Source organism: Apodemus sylvaticus, chromosome 8 (assembly GCF_947179515.1).
Source record: "Apodemus sylvaticus chromosome 8, mApoSyl1.1, whole genome shotgun sequence".
Classification (NCBI taxonomy): domain Eukaryota; kingdom Metazoa; phylum Chordata; class Mammalia; order Rodentia; family Muridae; genus Apodemus; species Apodemus sylvaticus.
Window position 1 is genome coordinate 20,663,255 of NC_067479.1, and position 21,467 is coordinate 20,684,721.

General features: G+C 36.8%; 1 protein-coding gene across 10 annotated transcripts in view; it reads left to right on the forward strand.

Moving 5' to 3' along the window:
• Rbm26 (RNA binding motif protein 26) overlaps positions 1–21,467 on the forward strand; it is a 68,544-nt gene that overhangs the window by 13,979 nt on the left and 33,098 nt on the right. For 4 of the 10 annotated variants that reach the window (XM_052190732.1, XM_052190727.1, XM_052190728.1 and 1 more), the window contains exons 2-13: positions 3,143–3,261; positions 3,892–4,028; positions 8,602–8,690; positions 10,236–10,453; positions 11,313–11,573; positions 12,295–12,534; positions 12,949–13,119; positions 13,447–13,602; positions 17,098–17,209; positions 18,572–18,731; positions 19,744–19,908; positions 20,423–20,554. In XM_052190732.1, the coding sequence (XP_052046692.1) occupies positions 3,143–3,261; positions 3,892–4,028; positions 8,602–8,690; positions 10,236–10,453; positions 11,313–11,573; positions 12,295–12,534; positions 12,949–13,119; positions 13,447–13,602; positions 17,098–17,209; positions 18,572–18,731; positions 19,744–19,908; positions 20,423–20,554 (1,960 nt within the window). The remainder of the gene's footprint in view (positions 1–3,142; positions 3,262–3,891; positions 4,029–8,601; positions 8,691–10,235; positions 10,454–11,312; positions 11,574–12,294; positions 12,535–12,948; positions 13,120–13,446; positions 13,603–17,097; positions 17,210–18,571; positions 18,732–19,743; positions 19,909–20,422; positions 20,555–21,467) is intronic. The other 6 variants (XM_052190734.1, XM_052190735.1, XM_052190729.1 and 3 more) reach the window with 3 other exon arrangements.

Genomic DNA, 21,467 nt, shown 5'->3' on the forward strand with positions numbered 1-21,467 from the left:
ATTTAGTTTGGAGCCCTATGCAAATAGATACTGCTGTCCTCATTCAAAGAGGGTCTCAGTTAATCTGCTTTGGAAATGTATGTATAATTTGTCAAAAGTCACTGAAGCCTCATGGGAAATTCAGATGTTTTATGTTTATTTTCTCCATTTCACTGGAATCTTTCTGTGGTATCAGCTGTATTCCCACCTTGGGCTCTTTCTGTTGGATTCCCCTGGTTTGGGCCACCTTTTCCCCTTATAGTCATGAACTATGCTTGCACACAGTTCTGAGCCTTGGAAGAGGTCAGCCACCATGTGGGTATTAGGAATCAATCTGTGACCCTCTGAAGAATGGCCAGTGCTCTTAACCACTGACCCATTTCTCTAGCCCAAAGTAAGTTTCGAAAGGAAGTTTTCGTAGTTTCTCATGTACCATTAAAGTGGTCCCCCCCCCCCATTTAGATTACAACTGACTTAAAGTCCTGGGGCACATGACCACGTTTTATGAGAAATATTGATTTATTGTAATTGAGTAGCAAGTTATACAGGAATTTAGCAACAAAGCAGGCATTTAAGGTCTCAGTTTTATAGGTCAGGTATTTAGGATTAGGTTAGTTAGATATTTCTGTCTTCTTGTTGACTTGTGATCAGACCTTTGTTGGAGAAAAAATATAGATTCTCTTGGGACTTCATGGTTTGCTTGGAGGCTTATTACATGTACTGTTCGCAAGTTTGAAAGAATCAGTAGTTCCTTGCTAGCCACTCCCTTTCACCCTCGTTTAATTGTCCCAGGATATTCTCCATGATACTGCTTGAATGCCCCTTGGCATTGCATTTGACTTCTCTAAAAAAGTGACTGAGAAAATCAAGGGGTGCCACAATGCCCCTTTCATCCCAGAGTTCTGTTTTGTTTTGTTTTTCCTTTCATTGTCTATTATCTGGGTAGTAGATACCTGAAATCAGGTCTTGATGCTTTTGCAACAGGCACTTTGTATTTTTGGTTTGTTTGGAGATAGAGTTCTCTCTAGGTAGTTTTGTCTACCCTGGAACTATATAGCCTAGGCTGACTTTGAATTCAGAGATCCATCTGCCTTTACCTCCTGAGTGTGGGATTAAAGGGGCGCATCACCATGCCTAGCTAATCCCTTGTTACTTTGATCCCTTAATATTACATACATTTAAAAGTTACTGTTAAATTTTTGTATTGTCAGAATCTTTAAAAATGGTCTTTTTATGAATTAAGTAGTTGTTTTTGTACCAAGCCTTCACATTATATTTAAGCTAGGTGGCTTGTCTGTTTCTCAATATTTCATTGAGTGGATGTTAAAAGGGTCTTGGAAGCAAAGGCATGGGTGTGGGAGTCTGAGGAATTTAGGGGCTTTGTGAAATGCTCTTTGAAAATAAACCAGGAAAGGTAGAGTCCAGGACAGGAGCTAAGGGAGCTAACTGCCTTGGGTTGCGACTAAGGCTATCCAGCTACAAAGGGCTCTTACAGAAAATAATCTGGGAGATGGAATTTGTGGTTGTAAAACTAGGCATTTAGGGAAATGAGTTATCTGGTTTCTGGGCGTTTCATTGCAAAGGGCTATCCTTCTGAGTTTCTGCCTCACCTCTGGGGTGTCTGAAAGCCACTGATGTGCCACTTTGGGGGCAAAACACAGTCTAGGATAGGGGGTCCCAGCCCATGTTTCTCTGATGACAAACAGCCTGGAGGAGAGAAGCCGCATGGTTCTCAAACTTCTGTGTGCCCAGAGGACCATGAGAGGTTGGGAAGGGAGGTTGGGGCGGGGTCCAGCTTAGCTCCGAGTAAGTGTTAGGAGTACAGAGGGGCCTTCTATGGGAGACTTAGACAGAGGCCTCTTGCCACCTCTGTCCTTGATGAAGGTGACAGTACTTGCTTGTCCAAACTGTTGTATTCATGGTGAATGAAGATGTATTCATCTTCCTTAGGGTGAACTAGAGATTTTAAATACCTTTTGCAGGAAGTAATGCCCAGGAAGGGAAGCTTATTGGCTAAACACTTGGGGCCTATTTAGATACCTCACTAGCATGGAGAACTCTAGATTTTATGCTACATGACTGGTTGTCATGGTCCTCTTAGTGGGGTGTTGTGGTCATGTGCTCCAGGAGATAGTTCAGACTCCTGTGGGTCTCAATTACTGGGGTTCTGACCTTGCTACTACTTTACCAGTTCTTCTGTCAAGTGGCATGGTCACTGCCCCACAAATGGGGAATTACAATTGACCCAAAGGTGAGCTTTTAGAGTAGAATGTTTTAGTCTTAAATACTGGCTCATTTATTGTTTAACTGCCTTGGGAAACCAACTTAGCTTTTTTTGTTTTGTTTTGTTTTTGTTCAGTTTCTTCAGTAACAATAGTTTTCCAAATAATAGTATATAGAGCTAGCCTCATATGGTACAGAATGAGTTCAGTAAAGTTAGCTATTGCTATTATTTTGTTGTGGAATTTGTAAAGTGATCCTTAAAGAGCATGTTTTATTTAGTTTAAGAATTGTTTGCTGTTTTTGAATTGGAGGAACATGCTGCAGATATCACTTCCTGACCTGCTCTCTCCTTTACTTGACTCCTGTTGTCATTCCCTCACTCAAGTTACCGTAATTATTAGTTAATTTTTCCAGTTCTCTCTAAATGGACATTCCTCCCTAAGCCCCCCTGCCTCAGTTACAGAGTTGATCTTAGTTATAGAAACTTAGTGCTAGGAGTTTTCAACACGTGGGTTGCGACCTCTCTGGGGGTTGAAGGACCCTTTCACAGAGGTCACATATCAGATATTCTGCATATCAGATTTTTACATCAAGATTCATAGCAAAATTACAGTTATGAAGTAGCAATGAAAATAGTTCTATGGTTGGAGGTCACTATAGCATTAGGAACTGTATTAAAGGGGCCCAGCATTAGGAAGGTTGAGGGCCAGTGTTGTAGCTATTGAGCTTTTTAGTCCTAGTTTTCTTGATTCCTTTCATTTTGAAGGTTGTGCTTTTATACAGTGGTATTTCTCTTTCCTGACAAGACTTTGTTGTCTCTCATTTTTCTCTATTGCCAGTGATTTTCTGTAGTAGGTTCATGGTTTTAGTTTCATATTTAATGTGATGTTTATGAATCTGAATGTTCACTCAACATTGTTTTTTTTTTTTTTTTCTTTAGCTGTGATGCCGATCCATCAGCCCTAGCAAAATATGTTTTGGCTCTTGTAAAGAAAGACAAAAGTGAAAAAGAATTAAAGGCGTTATGTATTGATCAGCTCGATGTGTTTCTTCAGAAAGGTAATACCTTTGGTTTTAAAATATTATTTGAGTAAGTTCTGTACAGACTACTAACAAAATTAAAGCTCTAGTTGTAACAGAGCTTTTAGCTATGACTAAGTTGAATACACATATTCTTAATTATATATATATGGCTTGCTTCCTCAATTTGTTTTGTGCATGTTTTGTTACATAGATTAATATACTAAGAAAGTGACCGGCTATTAACAGTGCTAAAGAAACTTCTTTATTTTTATTTATTTATTTATTTATTTATTTATTTATTTATTTATTTATTTATTTATTTTATTTAATTTAATTTTTTTAAAGAAACTTTTACAATGTTGTATAGGACATGTTTCCAACTTGTGTTTGTTGTACTTTCCCACATTTAGATAAGGGCTAGTATTTGTGTCTACACATTGCATGTGCTGTTCACCACAGAGTAGTCTTGGATGGAAGCAGCCTGCTGACAGGCTTCTGTTGTTCTACTCTTGAAGCTTGGATGAATGATTATCCTGGAACTTGTACTGTTATACGCTGCTTGGCAAGCTTTTGGTCAGGGTGCTAAAAAGCTTGATGGGTAGAAATGGGGGATGAAGATCTTACTAAGTATCTTTTGATCTGTGAATCTTTTGGTTTTATTTTTAGAGACACAGATATTTGTTGAAAAACTTTTTGATGCTGTGAATACAAAGAGTTATCTACCTCCTCCAGAGCAGCCATCGTCAGGAAGCCTGAAGGTAGACTTTCTTCAGCACCAAGAAAAAGATATAAAAAAAGAGGAGGTAAGAATTTGTTGTACTGTGTGTTGGTTCCTTAATTTCACAGAAGAAATAATCAGTTGTTCTTTTCTGATTTTTTTTCTATTAGGTGTCCTAAATACCCATTCCTAAGTTCAGGGACTTTTCTAGGAGTACTTATTAAACTCAAAATTTAGTTATCATGGCTATGATTTATTAATGCAAAAGAATTGAAAGTTAACAAAGAAAAATGGTTTAAGAGAGGAAATCTGGGGGAAAACAAGTGCAGATGTAGATGTCTAGATTCGGTGGGGTCACATGGAATGTGCTTAATTCCCCTAGAGTGAGTTGTAGCAGCACTGTGTATTTTAAGGAAGAAGTTAAGAGACATGGGTGCTGGGGGCCGGCCCTGGCAGTTCTCTTTTGTTTGGTTCTTCTTGAGGCAGAGGAGGGGAAGAGCATTGGCAGGAGTATTACAGATATTTAGGGTTGCTGCATAGTAATAAAAAGGTTACCTATGTAAAGTCTGAAGTCACTTTGCTGTCTCTGAGGCAAGAAACTGTTTAGCATCTCATCGTAAAACAGCATGGGATCGAGTAAAAGAGAATCAGGGTCGGCTAAGACAAAAGTGGATCAAGGCTTTCTCCTCTCCTTGTTCTCAGCACCAGTACCTCTTTCAGAAACATGCTCACATGGGGAAAAGTTCACCACAAGTTTAACATAACTTCAAACCATAAATGGAGTAAGAAGTTTAGAACAGAATGTTTACATGTATATCCATTAGGAGTAATCATCTGCTAAGCACTCATTCACCGCCTTACCAGCGTCCACAGGTTCACGGAGAGTCAAAAATCATAACTTTTGTAACTTAGGTATTAGTCAAGTTTTGTGTAGATATACTCAGTCAGTATTTTATCTTCTGTCCTTTACCTCCAGTAAATCATTACCCCACTTTTTATGACCTTTGCATAATGGTTTTACAACCTCTTGGATTGTGCTCTAAGTTGTAGAATGCCTGCATACTATCCTAGACACAGTTAACGCATGTCAGTTGAAGACTGGCAGAGTTCTCATTGCAGTTTTGATTATCAGTGAGAACTTAAAAATAGTCCCACTATAAAAGAGCTTAATAATTACTAATTTAATTCTAGGAATTCTTATAGAATCATTAAGTATTACAAAGTCATCTATTTGTCTATTTAGCATCACTACAAGAAAATACATCCTCAATGTTCTGCAGAGATCTCAAAAAAGTCACTAGGGTAAGACCTAGTGATTGTTATATGTGTTTAATAACAACAGGAAAAGCATATTAATAGCAGGAATCTTTCCTAAAATGAAATTCTCCTGGGCCTTGCCTACAGGAGCAAATCCATCATAGATTTTAATCCAAGGCAGACCCATCTCAGAAAGATCACCTGCTAGTTTTTAGCTTCTCCCTGATGGCACCTGATAGTGGGTGCTCCCTTCTTTTGTATTAAAAAATAAAGATTATTTCATTCTGTTTATGGGTGTTTTGTTTGGGTGTTTATGCACCATTGGTGCCTAGTACTCACAAGCTACAAGACCTGGAACTGCAGCCACAGATGGTTGTGAGCCATCATTTAGGGGCTGGGAACTGAGCCCAAGCCCTCTGGAACAGCAGCAGTGCTCAGTTTTTATTTGGAACAGACATCCTCTACCTAATATAAAACACAATTCTAGACTCCCCCAAATCAAGTGTTTGCATAAACCAAATGTTTTTACAAACAAACAAGTTCAGTGAGCTATTCTTACTGGGAAATGGGAACACTATAGATACCAAGGTTTTCAGAAGGTAGCTGAGGACCAGTCTTGTAAGTAGGCCCCTCTAAGGCTTAGCATTTTTAACTGTTTTGTATGCTGCCTGTGGACAGTAAATTTATTTATATCTCTCTGTTATATGTTTAGTCAGATAATATTTTTAAGGTAGTCCAACACAGGGATGTTCACAGTGTAGTAGAAATGTCCATACTTAAAAATGTTTGGAAGTTTTTAATTGTATTTTATAATCTGTATTTACATTTGCCTAATAACCTTAATAATTTAGATTTTTCTCAGTTGGTTAAAATCAAGGTGACTGAGGACAGTTGTGCCAATGAAGACAATTGCTGGCCTTCACACTATAATATTCTCTTTTCAGATAGTTTTAGTTTAAATGAGTCTTGGTTTTGATTTTCTTTAGACAAGGACTATGTATGCTAGCTTGATTGGAACTTGAAGGGTGACCTCTGGCTTGCTGATAATTCTTTAGGCTCTGCCTCCTCATGCAGGTGTATGTCACCAACACCTGACCCAGCCCATCTTTTTACAAATTGTATTACTTTTAATGCTATTGATGCTTGGGCATCTGTGTGAGAATTTGCATGTGAGTGCCAGTGTTCAGGAACAGATCTCCTGAAGTTACAGGTGGCGCTGAGCTGCCTGACATGGTGCTGGGACCAGGCTCAGGTTCGCTACAAGACTGCTGAACCGCCTCGTAGCCCTCCACGCCAATCTTTACTAGACTTTTTTGCTCTTTGCATAACCTTATACTCCATGACATTGAAAATATTAATTTAAAATTTTATATAGCTGTGAAATGGAAATGTAATACGGTTATAGTGAGGAACAAGTAAAATGTATGTATAACAGTTGGTATACTGCTTGGCACATGGCACGTTAGTAAATGATAGTGCTATTACTTGGGAGATTCTTGTACTATTGGAGAAGTGGATGTGACTCTTGATTTTTCTCCTTCCTAGTGTGCTCTCAGAATATATAAGCAATACAGCTTATTGCATAATATGTAATACATAATGTATAATAATTATTAGAATTATTTTTTTATCTCTATCTGAATGTATGTATTTTTACACACATGCCCACACAGCATCCACTTCAGTTTTATCTGCAGGAGAAGATCATAAATATACTTGTATAACTTTTATAATACCTGAAAAGTATGGAAGCTACAGTGTAAGGAGGACACCATTGTACTGATCATCTCTTTGCCCATATGGAGGAGACAGACAGAAGATGATTAAACTTTTGCCTACGGGTAGAAGTTTGGGTTGCTTGTAGTTAATTTTATGTGTGTGTATTTACTAAATTTAATATACATAAATATTTACATACATACATATGGAAAGAGTGCATATGTGAGGATGTGCTCAACCACCAGCTGAGGTGATGTCCTTTGTCGACTTCTGGAATATCTAAAAGTATTATATTTTAATTTTCAAAAACTCTTGGGTCAACTCTGGACCCTGTCCCAGTGCCTGGTGATGACCACAAAGGCTTAGTATCCTGACTCTTGCTGAAGTAATCCTTTATTATAGTTTTTTGACAAGTTGTGAAAGGTTTTTTTAATGAGCTTTTAGAATTATCAAAATGTCACACATCATGGAAGTACTAACAGTTTCTATTTGGGCATGTACTATAACTGTTGCTCTGTGTGTGTGTCTAATATGTTGCTGTGTATGCTTGTAGGATGGAATGTTAATAACATGTTAGCTTGAAAGAATACATTGTGGCAAATAGAAGGGGGGAAATGCATCAGGAGATACAAGGCTCATGATACCAGCTCTTGAGGCTGTGGTATCATAAGGGTTTAAGTTTCAGGCCAGCCCTGAAACTTAAGTCCAAATCCTAAGTAAAACTGCATCAGATACATTTTGTTAGTACTAGGTTTTTCTATGGATTGACAAGAGAATTTGAAGTGGGTATGAAGAGAAAAACAATTGATGGGGAGAGGGATTGTACAAATTGTTGAAAGAAATATTTCTCCAAGTTAGGCTTTTCATGTTTTTATTTCATTAATTCATATGGTGTTTATTTCATATTCAGGGCTTTTTTTGGGGGGATGGGGTGGGTAGATGCTGGGAAGGAAGGTTGACATAAACTTGGATATAAGTACTTATAGATTGCATCAGAATGTCTTTGTTCTTACTTAAAATACTCAATCTTCAAAGCCCTGGCGTATTTACAGAATCTGACAATATCTTTAATTTGTTTAACTTGTAAATTATTTCTAAAGATATATTAATGTCCTCTGGAATCAATATTGTGGAACATATTTGGATAGTGTAACAATGACTTAAGGCATATTCTTGTAGTTGATTTCTAGTAGCTATAAAACATGAGTAGAGGCCTCGAGGAAATAGTATGTAGCTGACATGATCCTCTAAAAAGACAGAGAACTGTTTGGGTTTGTATATTTTCTTTTGTGTATTTTCTTTTTTTAATCACTTGATTAGTACTAATATGTTTTCTGTGCTATGATGTGAGATCAAATCCAGAAAACAGAAAGCATGAATATATATTAGACTTTCGAAACAAGAAATAAAATTGTTTATTTTTTATGTAAAAACAAAGATATTTACTTAAAATATCTTCCTGTCACTATTATCTAAAGTAAGGATTTATGACTTTATTATTTAGTTTAAGTTCACCAGTTACAGCTACAGGGGTGTATTTGGCAGAGACATTAGTTTTACTCGAACATTTGTGATGATAATTTTGTGTCGGTTATAAATTAAGCTTAATATTAACTGAAATAGTAATGTAATGGAGAATTACTATTGGTAAAGTTGTCTGATTTTTTTTTTTTTTTTATTAGCTCACAAAGGAGGAAGAGCGTGAGAAGAAGTTTTCCAGAAGGTTGAATCATAGTCCTCCCCAGTCAAGCTCCCGATACAGAGACAATAGGTGATTTGTTGAAGCATTCTTTTTTTTTTCAGTTCCCATGGTTTTTTTGATTTTGTTTTTTTAAATGCGATATATTCTTTATTTATATTTCAAATGATTTTCCCTTTCCTGGATTCCCCCTCCCCTTGTTGAAGCATTCTTAAAGATTTTAGTTTTTATTATTTAGACTGACTCTGTTTTCCAAAGGAACACATCATATCTACATTTGCTTTGCCCTTTTGGGTTTTGGGCTTGGGGTGCGGGGAGGCAGACCTTGCCAGTTAGGTAGCATACAACTTCCGGCAAATCCGGCCTTTGCCACATTTGTAGGTACACCGCATCATTACACCCAGCTCTGCTACTCTTTTGTTGGTCTAGGGAAATAGAGCAGGTCCTCGTACCAAGAACCAAGTTCTGATGGATGTGCTGGGGTGATAGTGGTAGAACAGTGCTTTTTACATCAATTGCTATTGTTATTGCTTTTCCTAACTTCAGATACAGTGTGCCTCAAAGTGAGAAATTTTATTCTGGGCTTTTTTTTTTTTTTTTTTATAACTTATCAAGATACATTTATTACATCATAGAGGATGTTGTTTATATACAAAGTATTGGAGATATAAAGTGTTTCCACTTCACCAGGTGGTGGTGGCACACGCCAGCACTCTGGGAGGCAGAGGCAGGTAGATTTCTGAGTTCGAGGCCAGCCTGGTCTACAGAGTGAGTTCCAGGACAGCCAGGGCTACACAGAGAAACCCTGTCTCGAAAAAACCAAAAAAAAAAAAAAAAGTGTTACCACTTTAAATAATGACTCTAGGAGGAATGTTGGAAGGAGGGGAGAGAAGATTGTCCGTATTCAAGTCAGAAGAGGGCAACATAATTCCAGTAAGTTAGAGTATAGTAGATAGATGTGCATGTTTATAAGTAAACACAGTATCTGATAACAAGTAACAAGTAGCTGATGATAATAATAAAAACAGGGCTGGGGATGGTGGCAACTCATAATCCCAGCACTCAGGAGGCAGAGACAGTGGATTCTGAGTTAGAGGCCACCCTTGGTTACAGACCAGTCTGGGCTATATAGTAAGACTGCCTCAAATAATAACAGTAAAATAATAAACATTAACAGCAAGGCAAATATTAGGCCTTTGGGTTTTTTTGAGTTTTTTTTTAATTTATTTATTTTTTTATGTGTGTTGTTGTTGTTGTTTGGGGGAGGGACTTCAAGTTTCCCTTTAGTGTGAGTGAATTATTTTTCCTATTTTCTTTCAAAGTGTTCAGAGTATGATACAGGTGATATATGCAAATGTGATTGGATATATAGATTATTTATAATATAAGATGTGTGTAGATGTCTGTATGTGTAGATATAGTTGTATAGATAATTGTACATAAGAATTAAGAGATAAGTTTGGTTTTCTTTTTAAATGCTTTACAATAAATATAAGTAAACTCAGAGGTTTCAGGTTTTGGAGTTGCCTTTGGCCTTTTGATAGTAACACAATGTAATTTGGGAGTGCTTTTACATTTACTTCAGCATTATTCACATAAATGTTATATATTTTTTAGAAGCCGTGATGAGAGGAAAAAAGACGATCGTTCTCGAAAAAGAGATTACGATCGAAACCCTCCTCGCAGAGATTCATACAGAGACCGGTATAACAGACGGAGAGGGAGAAGCCGCAGCTACAGCAGGAGCCGGAGTCGGAGCTGGAGTAAAGAGAGGCTGCGAGACAGGGATAGAGAGAGGAGCAGGACGCGGAGCAGAAGCAGGACGCGGAGCAGGGGTTGGTGATCACTCGTTTGTGATTTGGCTGCACTTCTTTACTGAGGGCTCCTTTCTGTGCTGCTTAATGTGTTGCCTTTTATGGTTTTTATTATTTTTGAGAATGCCTTTTTTGGAGACAGCTTCTCAATGTGTGGCCTGGCTGTCCTAGAACTAGCTATACACACCAGAGTATCCTCAAATATCCAGAGATTTGCCTCCTGAGTACTGGGATTAAAGACAGGAACCTCTTGACTTCTGTGAATTCTTTCTTTTAAAGATATCTATCTATCTATCTATCTATCTATCTATCTATCTATCTATCTATCTAAAGATTTATTATTCATTCATTCATTCATTCATTCATTCATTCATTCATTTTCCAGACATGGTTTCACTATGTCTTCATGAATCCTGGAATTCACTACATAGATCAAGTTATATGTGCGTGAATCTAGCTCACTATCCACTGTAGCACAGCCAGTATAACATAGGCCATACTATTGCAGCAGTCAGCAGGAGTGGGTCCTCCTGAGTCCTCTGTCTCTGTTAGATGTTGTTGACTGTTTTATGAATGAAATGGACTTACCCTGTCCCGGGGACAGTTTTCATCAGGCTTCTCTTATTTTTGCCTCTTAATAATCTCCTTGACCTTTGACTCCTTCAATCTTTCTGCCTCCTCTTCCAATGTTCTTGAATCTTTTGGAGCAGGGCTGTGATAGAACTGTCCGGGGAGGACTGTGCACTCCACAACCACTTATTTTCTGCACTTTGATTAGTGAGCTATGAAGTAGCTTTTAAAAGGAGAATATTTGTGTAAAGTTTGTACTGTTTTTTTCTTTTAAGAAATAATTTTACAAGTTATTTATATTTTGTTGCAGAAAGGGACCTGGTGAAACCTAAATATGACCTGGATAGAACAGATCCGTTAGAAAATAATTACACACCAGTGTCTTCAGTATCTAATATTTCATCTAGCCACTACCCTGTACCTACTCTGAGCAGCACCATCACTGTAATCGCTCCTACTCATCATGGTAATAACACTACCGAAAGTTGGTCTGAATTCCATGAAGACCAGGTAGATCACAACTCTTATGTAAGGCCACCAATGCCAAAGAAACGGTGTCGAGATTATGATGGTAAGTCACTTAGCTGTTTTATGATATATTTTCTTGTAATTTCACCTAATTTATTTTGTATGTATGTACTTTGTAAATATATACAAGTTTCATACTAAAGTATTGGTTTAGGTTGTATAATTATTTATAAAGAATTTATGATATTGGAAAGAAGAGATTACTTTGTGAATTCCATGATATCTTCCACTGCTATTAACAGTTGAGATTGTGTTTATAATATTTTTGGACTATCTGAGTTACTTTTCAAAGAATCTGCCCAGTTAAATATTTTTGATTAAATCATTCTTTAGAAATCAGTGATTATTGAAATATATTTAGGACCCATGTAAGATTTTTTTCAAAGAGAAAATCAAAGATGTTTAAGGATTTACTATAAAAGATTATGCTTAATACTGAAATCATAGTTGCAGTATGGTTTTAATGTTAAATGAGAAAATTAAGTAATTGGTGTATTATATAATGAGGCGTATTTGCCAAAAGCTTTATATATTTATCTTTACTTACTGAGTATACATATTTCAATTTTCTTTTTTATTGTGTATGTTTAGAATATTAGTTGATAATAGCTTATTTAAGAATGAAGAGAGCTCTTGTAAAAATGTAAATTATAATTTTGCCCAATACTAAAAATAATCTTATTTTTGATATCATTTGTTAGCTCCAGAGATAGTTTATATTCCCAGAGCTTTTTACATTTATTTCTGATGATATTTACTTACAGAAAAGGGGTTTTGTATGAGAGGAGACATGTGTCCTTTTGATCATGGAAGTGACCCAGTAGTTGTAGAAGATGTGAATTTGCCAGGCATGCTGCCTTTCCCAGCACAGCCACCTGTTGTTGAAGGACCACCTCCTCCTGGGCTGCCTCCACCTCCTCCGATTCTTACACCTCCACCTGTGAATCTTAGACCCCCCGTGCCACCTCCAGGGCCGTTACCACCCAGTCTACCACCTGTCACAGGTCAGAAGATAGAGTTGTTTCCTACTATTCATTATTTATTTGTTCATCTATTGTCTTTTTGTGAAATTAATAATTTCATGCTCGTCTTTTTAAACAATTGAGTAGGCCTGTACATGCCTGGTAGAGACCAAGTGTACTCCCATTTGCAGAATCATGCATAACTCAGCCTTTAGTAAACTAATTGCTGTGCTTTGTAAAAGCCTGTGAATTATATACATTATGATAATAATCCCCCTGCCTTTAGTCTTTCATAGTTTACATCAAACCTGTTTTATAATAGATTTAAAGGAATATTTACCGTAAAAAAGCTAACTTACTTGTTAAGAGCTTGCTCTTTGTAGAAAACATTTTAGCTTTTTAAAAAAAATATCAGGTTTGAATGTATAATAATTTATTGTGTTTGTTTGCTTTCAGATGATGTTTCTTATTCTTTGGTTTTGACAGGACCACCTCCTCCACTTCCTCCTTTGCAGCCATCTGGCATGGACGCACCCCCCAACTCTGCGACCAGCTCTGTTCCCACTGTAGTGACAACTGGCATTCTTCACCAGCCTCCTCCTGCTCCACCCTCTCTTTTTACCACAGGTGCAGTTTTGGCGGCCCCTAAAGTTCATAATGCAGTTTTAGAGCAAACTTTAAAAATACATAGTGAGTTAAAAATAAGGGACAAAATTTCTCACTAAAATTACACAGTGAAAGGTGGACTTGATGAATTAATACTAAATCACCCAATTACGAGGATATTTTGGAAGACTTCTATTGGTTTTGTTTTTTGTTTGTTTGTTTTTATAGAACTACTATATATTTTAAACACATTAGTTGTATGTTTATTAATATTATGTTGCTTACTTTTTCTATTATCAGTGTTTAAGAGTCACCAAATGGTTTTTTATAATTGTTGTTTAATTACAGTTTTTGTGTTACCAGATACCTATGATACAGATGGCTACAATCCCGAAGCCCCAAGCATAACAAGCACTTCCAGACCTATGTACAGACACAGAGTCCACGCACAAAGACCTAACTTGATAGGACTGACGTCAGGGGACATGGATTTACCACCCAGAGGTATTAGGATCAATCTTTTCTTATTTTCACAAAAGCAGGAGGGGGTGTAGTTTAGAAGTGCAATGTCTGCTCATCATGCACAGAGCCCTGAGTTGATCTCAATTAAAATAACCAACCAAACAAAGAAACCAATCCAATACAAAAAACAACAACAACAACAACAAAAAAAAAAAACCAAAAAAAACAAACCAACAGAAAAAGGAGGAAAACATTAAGAAAGGATGATGGTCTTGTTCACTTATTTAGGCTGTCATGACTACCATATTTATGAGATTCTCTGATATTATGTGTTTCTTAGATAATGTTTCTAACGTTTTATTTGTGACCTTACTAGTTACTTAAAACTGGTAATCAACCTGTGGACCATGACCATGTGGCAAACCCCTATCTTCAAAAATATTTACAATTTATAACAGTAAAAAAACCCCTATAGTTAGGTGGTAACAACAAAATAATTTTAAATGGTTAGGGATCACCACAACATGGGGAAGTGTATTAAAGGGACACCGAATCAGGAAGATTGAGAACCGCTGATGAGAGCAATGATAACATTCTTTTTTTTTTGGATTTGGTTTTTTCGAGACAGGGTTTCTCTGTATAGCCCTGGCTGTCCTGGAACTCACTCTGTAGACCAGGCTGGCCTTGAACTCAGAAATCCGCTTGCCTCTGCCTCCCAGAGTGCTGGGATTATAGGTGTGCGCCACCACCGCCTGGCTAAAATGCTTACTTTTAATTAAGTATTTCTGTGTGTGGGTAAGTGTGTGTGTGTGAGTGCCGGTGTCCAAGCAGTTAACCAGAGGCTATTAGTTCCTCTGGTGCTAGAGTTAATGGAAGGTTATGAGCTGCCTGATGTGTACTGGGCTCCGAACTGTGGTAACAAGAGTAGTAGCCCCTTTTAATAGCTGAGATACCTGTTCACCCCAATTTTTTTTAAAATGTCTTATCAGCATTCCCTGCTTTTACTGGTAACTTACTTCACTCATGCTTTGCTTTCTTGGATTGGCATAAATGAATTCTGCTACTGTGTAATAATATTTCTAAACCCAGTCCAGTGCCAGGCTGATTTCTAGTAATGATTGACAGAAGGAAGAGAGATCACTTCCTTTGTATGTAAATTTTACCACTTACTCACTTGCATTATGGTAATTTTAGCTCTTTGTAAATGTTGCAAGAAGTGCTTCCTATAGAGAGATAAACATAGACTTAGGAATATGCACTTAGAAATATGAATGCCTTTTTAATACTATTTAGATACATTGTGTATATTTTGTGTGATACTTTAGGCATACATTTCACCTAATAACTTTGCTTTTAATTTATGAGCTGATTTAGGAACCCACTTAAATGGTGAATGCCAGGTCTCTCTTCAGTCTTCTTTTCCTCCCTGCGTGTTCTTATCAGTGCTTTCCTTAGGTTCTAGATTATGACAGACACATAAAAAGCTACAGTGTAGTTTATATGATTATACATTTCTGGTAGCCTGAACTAGACATTAGTTTCTCATGGGATTTTTTTTGTAATTAGACTTTTAATGCTTCATATGTTAAATCTTAGTATGGGGCAGTCATTAAATAAAAGCATTTTAGAGCCTTTCCATTTAGACTATGGAATTCTAATAAATACTTTTTTTGACCTCACAAGTCTTATTTTTTTTTAACTTATAATTTTTTTGTGAATTTCACACCATGCATCTCAATCCCACTCATCTCCCCATCTCTTCATATTTGCTCTTGCCATTGCAACCTTCCCCCCAAAATAAAATAAAAAAATAAAAATAACAAGAAAAAAGCCCATTTTCCTCATGGAAGTAGTAGTGAGTTACATTGTGTCCCACAGTATACCTTTTGTGGGACACACACATCTTTACTTCTAAATGTTCATTGCAGTGAGTTAATTTGAGGCCTCTGGCTCCTGTTATACTATGAATACTGGATCCTCACCAGGACTCCTCTCTGATAGCCTGTTGTTGCTCTATGTCATGGAGATCCTGCTGTTTTGGTTGTGCAGGATTTGCTCTTTATGCATTCTAGTAGTTCATAGATGAGGTCAATGATGGGGTCGGCCAACTCAGAGAAGCCTTGAAGAGTGATCGAGTGAGCCACGCTGCGTCCCGCATGGTTGACTAACACAGGCACGGAGAGCTTTTCTTGTTCATCTCTGTTAAACACCCCCATACCTATACTCTGCAGACTCTTGAGAAGCACTGTGAAAGATGAGAGTAGAGAAAAGAAGGACATGAGGGTTAGGGAGTGAGATGAGGGAGCCACCTGACTGAAGCCAAAGATCTCCAAGGGAAAGGGATTCCTGAAAATCCAGAGCTGGTATTGGATAGAGGATAAGTAATAAATACCACCAAATGTCTCTTGGAGGCCAGTTAGAAACTGAGACATGAGACTGGACAGGTAACTAAGATGTTAAAAGCACATAAAGCTCTTGCAGAAGACAGGTTGACTCCAAACCCAGCAGCCACATGGTAGCTCACATTTGATACCTCCTGCAGGCACCAGACATATATGTGATACATACATATGCAGGCAAAGTATACATGCACTTAAATAGACATCCCTGAATAGTCACAGGTTTAAATATCAAATAAGTTTCCGCAATTACTTATTTTCCCCCCATGACCCAATTAAATGTAATGGGGGCAGCTGCCAGTTTTCAGACAATGAATGGATGAGTGGGGTGTGATAAATCAAAAGTAGGTATCTCGTAGGGACTAGGTGTGTTATATGTAGAGAGAAAATGGAGTAGGGAAAGGAGAAACAAACTTTCTGAGGTTTCCTTTGTAAATACGGGAGTAATGTGAGCTGTAATATTAAGGGTTGCTGGGATGTTCCAGTGTCACAGGAGACCAGGAAAATAGAAGAAGACATAGATCAGAGCCTTTGTCTTTATGTTTAAATAGGTAGCCAGAGAAATCTGGAAATAGAAGCCTAGTTAAGACAACAGGTTACATAAAAAGTAAGAACAAGCTTGTCCTAGGGTTGTTTTAGCAGAGTGCATGTAAAATACCAAGATGTAGATCTTTATAATTCTTTGACACTACATTTCAATCTTGAATATTTCTTTTAAAATGTGTTTCAATTATGTTAATATTTTGCTGTTTAAGCAGTACTTTTACAATTTGCTAATTTGCAGTGTTAGTTTGATAGTCTTAAGTTAACTTATTTATGTACTTTTGTTTGTGGTGAGAGTGATGGCAGACTGTAGGAAATGGCATAGATTTTACCATTAAAGAAGTAGCTACATTAGCACACATTAATTTGGCATAAGAAATTTATTGAGTCTTAGAATTAAGTATGAAATTTAAAAAAATGCATCTGAAAAAGGCTAAAATTCCCCTGGACTACTGTATTTGACTATTTATTTAGTTCTTTTGCCTATAAGATATATTTATTTTGATAGAAAACCTAGATATTTTCATAGGAATTTAAAGAAGAAGCTGAGATAAACACAAAACATTAATGTATACTTTCTTTTCTTTTGATACAGAAAAACCTCCTAATAAAAGCAGTATGAGGATAGTAGTGGACTCAGAGTCAAGGAAAAGAAGTATTGGGCCTGGGGAACCTGGAGTTTCTACAAAGAAGACCTGGTTTGATAAGTAAGTTGACAGGGACTTACTTGTTGAAGAATTTTGTTGTACATTGATTATTGCTATATTATTAGATTAGAGACTATGTAATCTCTTCTCTTAAAAAAAGTTATGCTGATCCATAGACTGTTCTTAGTTACAACTTGGTTTTTTTGTTTTTTGTTTTTGTTTTTTTTTTTTTTTGTTTTTAAATTTATAAGTTTGTTTTGGCACTACTAAGGTGTTTTCTTAAAGTAGTGTGATGGAGCCGGGTGATGGTGGCGCACGCCTGTAATCCCAGCACTCTGGGAGGCAGAGGCAGGCGGATTTCTGAGTTCGAGGCCAGCCTGTTCTACAGAGTGAGTTCCAGGACAACCAGGGCTATACAGAGAAACCCTGTCTCGAAAAAACCAAATCCAAAAAACAACAAAAAAAAAAGTAGTGTGATGGAGGACACAATTTTTCCTCTTTCCACTTCCACCTCTAAAAGAAACAACCCTTTGTACATGTTAGATGTGTTACTGAGTGGGAGTGCATACAGGAGAGTTATGAGCCCTGCATCCTTAGGAGTAAGGATGTAGACGATTTGTGTGGACGCTTTTGTTACTTGTTTTCATGTATGAAGGGAAGCTAGGGTTACACTGAGTAAGTAGTTTAGAAAGAGTAGTTTCTATATCTGGTGTTGTGATTAAATTTGTGATTTCAAGGAAAAGGAAAAGGGTGAATTCATTGGATCACAGGTATTATTTTTTTCATGTAGCAAAAGTATTACTTGTATTTCCAATTTTATTTCTCTGGTGGGTGGTGGTGGCTCACACCTTTAATTCCCAGCCCTGGGGAGGCAGAGGCAGGTAGCTCACTGAGTTCAAGGCCAACCTGATCTTCATAGTAAGTTCTACATAGCTAGGGCTATACAGAGAACTCCTGTCTTGAAAAAACAGAAACAAAAAAAGCAAACAAAAAAGAATCCCAAAACTGATAACAGGTTCAGGTGTTATCTTTATATTAATAAATAAAATTAACGAATCTTAAAATGAAATACCTTTCAGTAAAGTGATTTATAGAATCAGTTTTTAGTAAACTGTTTGAATAGAACAAGATTTATATTTTTGCTAAATGCAGATAGTAGTACCATTTTTTTTTTTTTTTGATGAAAATAAAAAGGGATCTAATGAACCTTCTCAGGTGACTTCCATAAAAGATACTAACACTACTAATTTGGAAACTGTTGTTTGAAGGAAAACTTTACATTTTTCATTGACTAGTACTTTCAGTTTTGGGGAGAAATTGATTAAATTAAGGGCATCCATTTTACAGGTAAAACGTTATTCCTTTGTAGTAGTTGGGATCAGTTTTATAAATATATTGATCAATTTGGTGTTTTGCTTACAGACCAAATTTTAATAGGACAAACAGCCCGGGTTTCCAGAAGAAGGTTCAATTTGGAAATGAAAATACTAAACTTGAACTTAGGAAAGTTCCTCCAGAATTAAATAATATCAGCAAACTCAATGAACATTTTAGTCGATTTGGAACATTGGTTAACTTGCAGGTAAGCTGTGGAATATTTTCAGTAATTATTTGAAGAACATTTATAGAAAATTTGTTCAAATTTTAAGATTGGGAAGTTGGAAATTGTATTGACATCGTATCTGTTACTATAATGAGATACTAACAGAGATACTAACAGTGAAGTGATGCTGTTTGTTTGGCTTCTGATTAAATAGTTCTTGTGGGTCAGATGAATTCAGTGGTCAGACGGCCACCTAAACAGTTTTCTCTCATGAGAGCTCAGGGATCCTTGAGAACTTGTATCTTATTTAGGATTGTTGTTGTTGTGATAAAATACCATGACCAGAGCTACTTCATGAGGAAATGGTTTCATCATCAAAGGAAGTCAGGACAGGAACTTAAGCAGAGCAGGAACCTGGAAGCAGGAGCTGATGCAGAGGCTATAAAGGGGTACTGCTTGTGGGCTTGCTCCTCAAGGCTTGCTCAGCCTGATTTCTTATAGAACTTAGGGCCACCAGCCCAGCCATGGGACCACCCACAGTGGGCGGGGGCCCTTTCCTGTCAACCACTACTTAAGAAAATGCCCCATAGGCTTGTGCACAGCCAGATCTTATGGAGATGTTTTCTTAATTGAGTTTCCTTTCTCTGAGATCATTTCTTAAAAAAGTCACACTACTTAACTAACACTGCAGGCATAGATACCATGCTTTGACCTGTGTTTCTTCTGTAAAAGTAAAAAAAAAAATTGTCAAGAAACTGCTTCTACATTGAAACCTAACTAAGTTTTCAGGCCATGGTTACTCAGATCTGGCTTCAGAATAAACTTCTCCCTTATTTCATTAAACAAGGAAGCAAATAAGCAGTCAAAAAAACGAACTTTCTTAGGCTCTTTGGAAATACTGTGAGAATGACAAGATTAGCATGTTGTACAAATAACAAACCGGTAAGGAGCTTGATGATAAGATCTTACTCGAAGGACTAAAATCTTGAGATCTTAAGAAATCAAATGTAAAAGCTATGCAGTAAAGTGTTCTCAATATGTTAATTCTTAGGTTGCCTATAATGGTGATCCTGAAGGTGCCCTTATCCAATTCGCAACTTATGAAGAAGCAAAGAAAGCAATCTCAAGTACAGAAGCAGTATTAAATAATCGCTTTATTAAGGTTTATTGGCACAGAGAAGGAACTACTCAACAGTTACAAACTACTTCGCCAAAGGTAAGAGAAATTTATGTGAAGTCTGATGTTTCTTAGGGTCCTTTACCAGAATTAAAACAGCCTTTTTGAGTCATGTGACACTTGCTTTACCTATAGTTAATCATAGAGGCTAGAGAAAGTTACTTCTCTTAACTATTCTTTTATTAGCTTGTGAGGTTAATCTTAGTTTAGGGAATTATATGTGTAAAATATCTAGAACAATAGTTACTGAGAAGTAATGACTCATTAAGTGTTGGCTCCGTATTGTATAAGTCCATCACTAATTAGTCCTCAGACATTCTTTTTCCTCCCCTTCCTTCTTTCTACTTTGCTCCCTAGAGCAAACACTAGCTGTTTTTGAAAGGTATTATAGAGTAGTCTGGTTTTTGATTGTTAAACAATGATGCATTTAATTTTTTTTAGGCTTTATAATTCATTTCTTACAAAGAAAATTAATACATTGAAAAACTGAAACACCTGAGTTTGATTATAAATTGCATTTTAAACTTTCTTTAATTTTTAATTTTGTTTTGAGGTAATACAGCCATTAGTCCAGCAGCCCATTTTACCTGTTGTGAAGCAGTCAGTCAAAGAGCGGCTGGGTCCTGTACCTTCAGGTACTGCTGAGCCCGCAGAAGCCCAGAGCGCTACTTCAGAACTTCCCCAGGTAAACGGCAGCTCTTAGCAGCAGCGGTCAGATAGGTTCTCCATCAGTTAATTTTCCTTGGTAACTAGAATTATAGTTACTGTTGAATGTTCTACACAGAAATAATGGTATTTATGTTTTTGACTCTACCTATAAATTTTTTTATAACACTGTCTTTTTTTTATCTTAAATTCATTTTCCTAGTTAATGTTTGTGAGAAAGACCTCCTTTTACTTTGTGGAGATGTATTTAAACAAATTTGCCTGAGAGTGGAGTTCAGTACACTAAATTTTATTTTTTTTCTGTTATCTTTTTACTTAGAGTTCTATCTCCTGATAATTATGCAGTAGAGGGAACAGAGACCTTTTGAGAAGGGAAGACTTAAGCCATCAGGTTATCTGAGCTTGATGGATGATCTATTGATTTAAGTACTCCCTGGCCTGCTTACTCCTCTGTTCCTTCCTGTGGACTGGGCGCTTTCTCTCCATGGGTTTCTTCCCACTTCCATACTTGATTGGGAGTTTCTTGTTTCTATACGCTCAGTCTCAAAAATTTAGCTTTCCTTTTTCTAGACATTTCAAGGTATGCTGTGCAAAATTGGGTTAGAGTGTAGTAACCTACTTAGGTAAAGGATGCCATGTTAGCTTTTTAGGTCATTAATTCCTGACTGCGTGGAATAAGAGGGTGAGATTTTGTATGAAGGCTCAGAATACAAATCGATGGACCGTTTATTTTTAAATTATCTTATCTAAATAATCACTAATTACAATGTATTTACTTATAAACGTATTTTAGGAATGAATAGTACTTATTTTTCACCTTATGAAACAGTCTTATATTTTAAATGTTCAAGTTTATTTTAAAGTGTGCAGTTTTTACTTGTTTTATAAAATTATAGCAAGAGACTTTAAGAACCTACTTGAGGACAGATTTT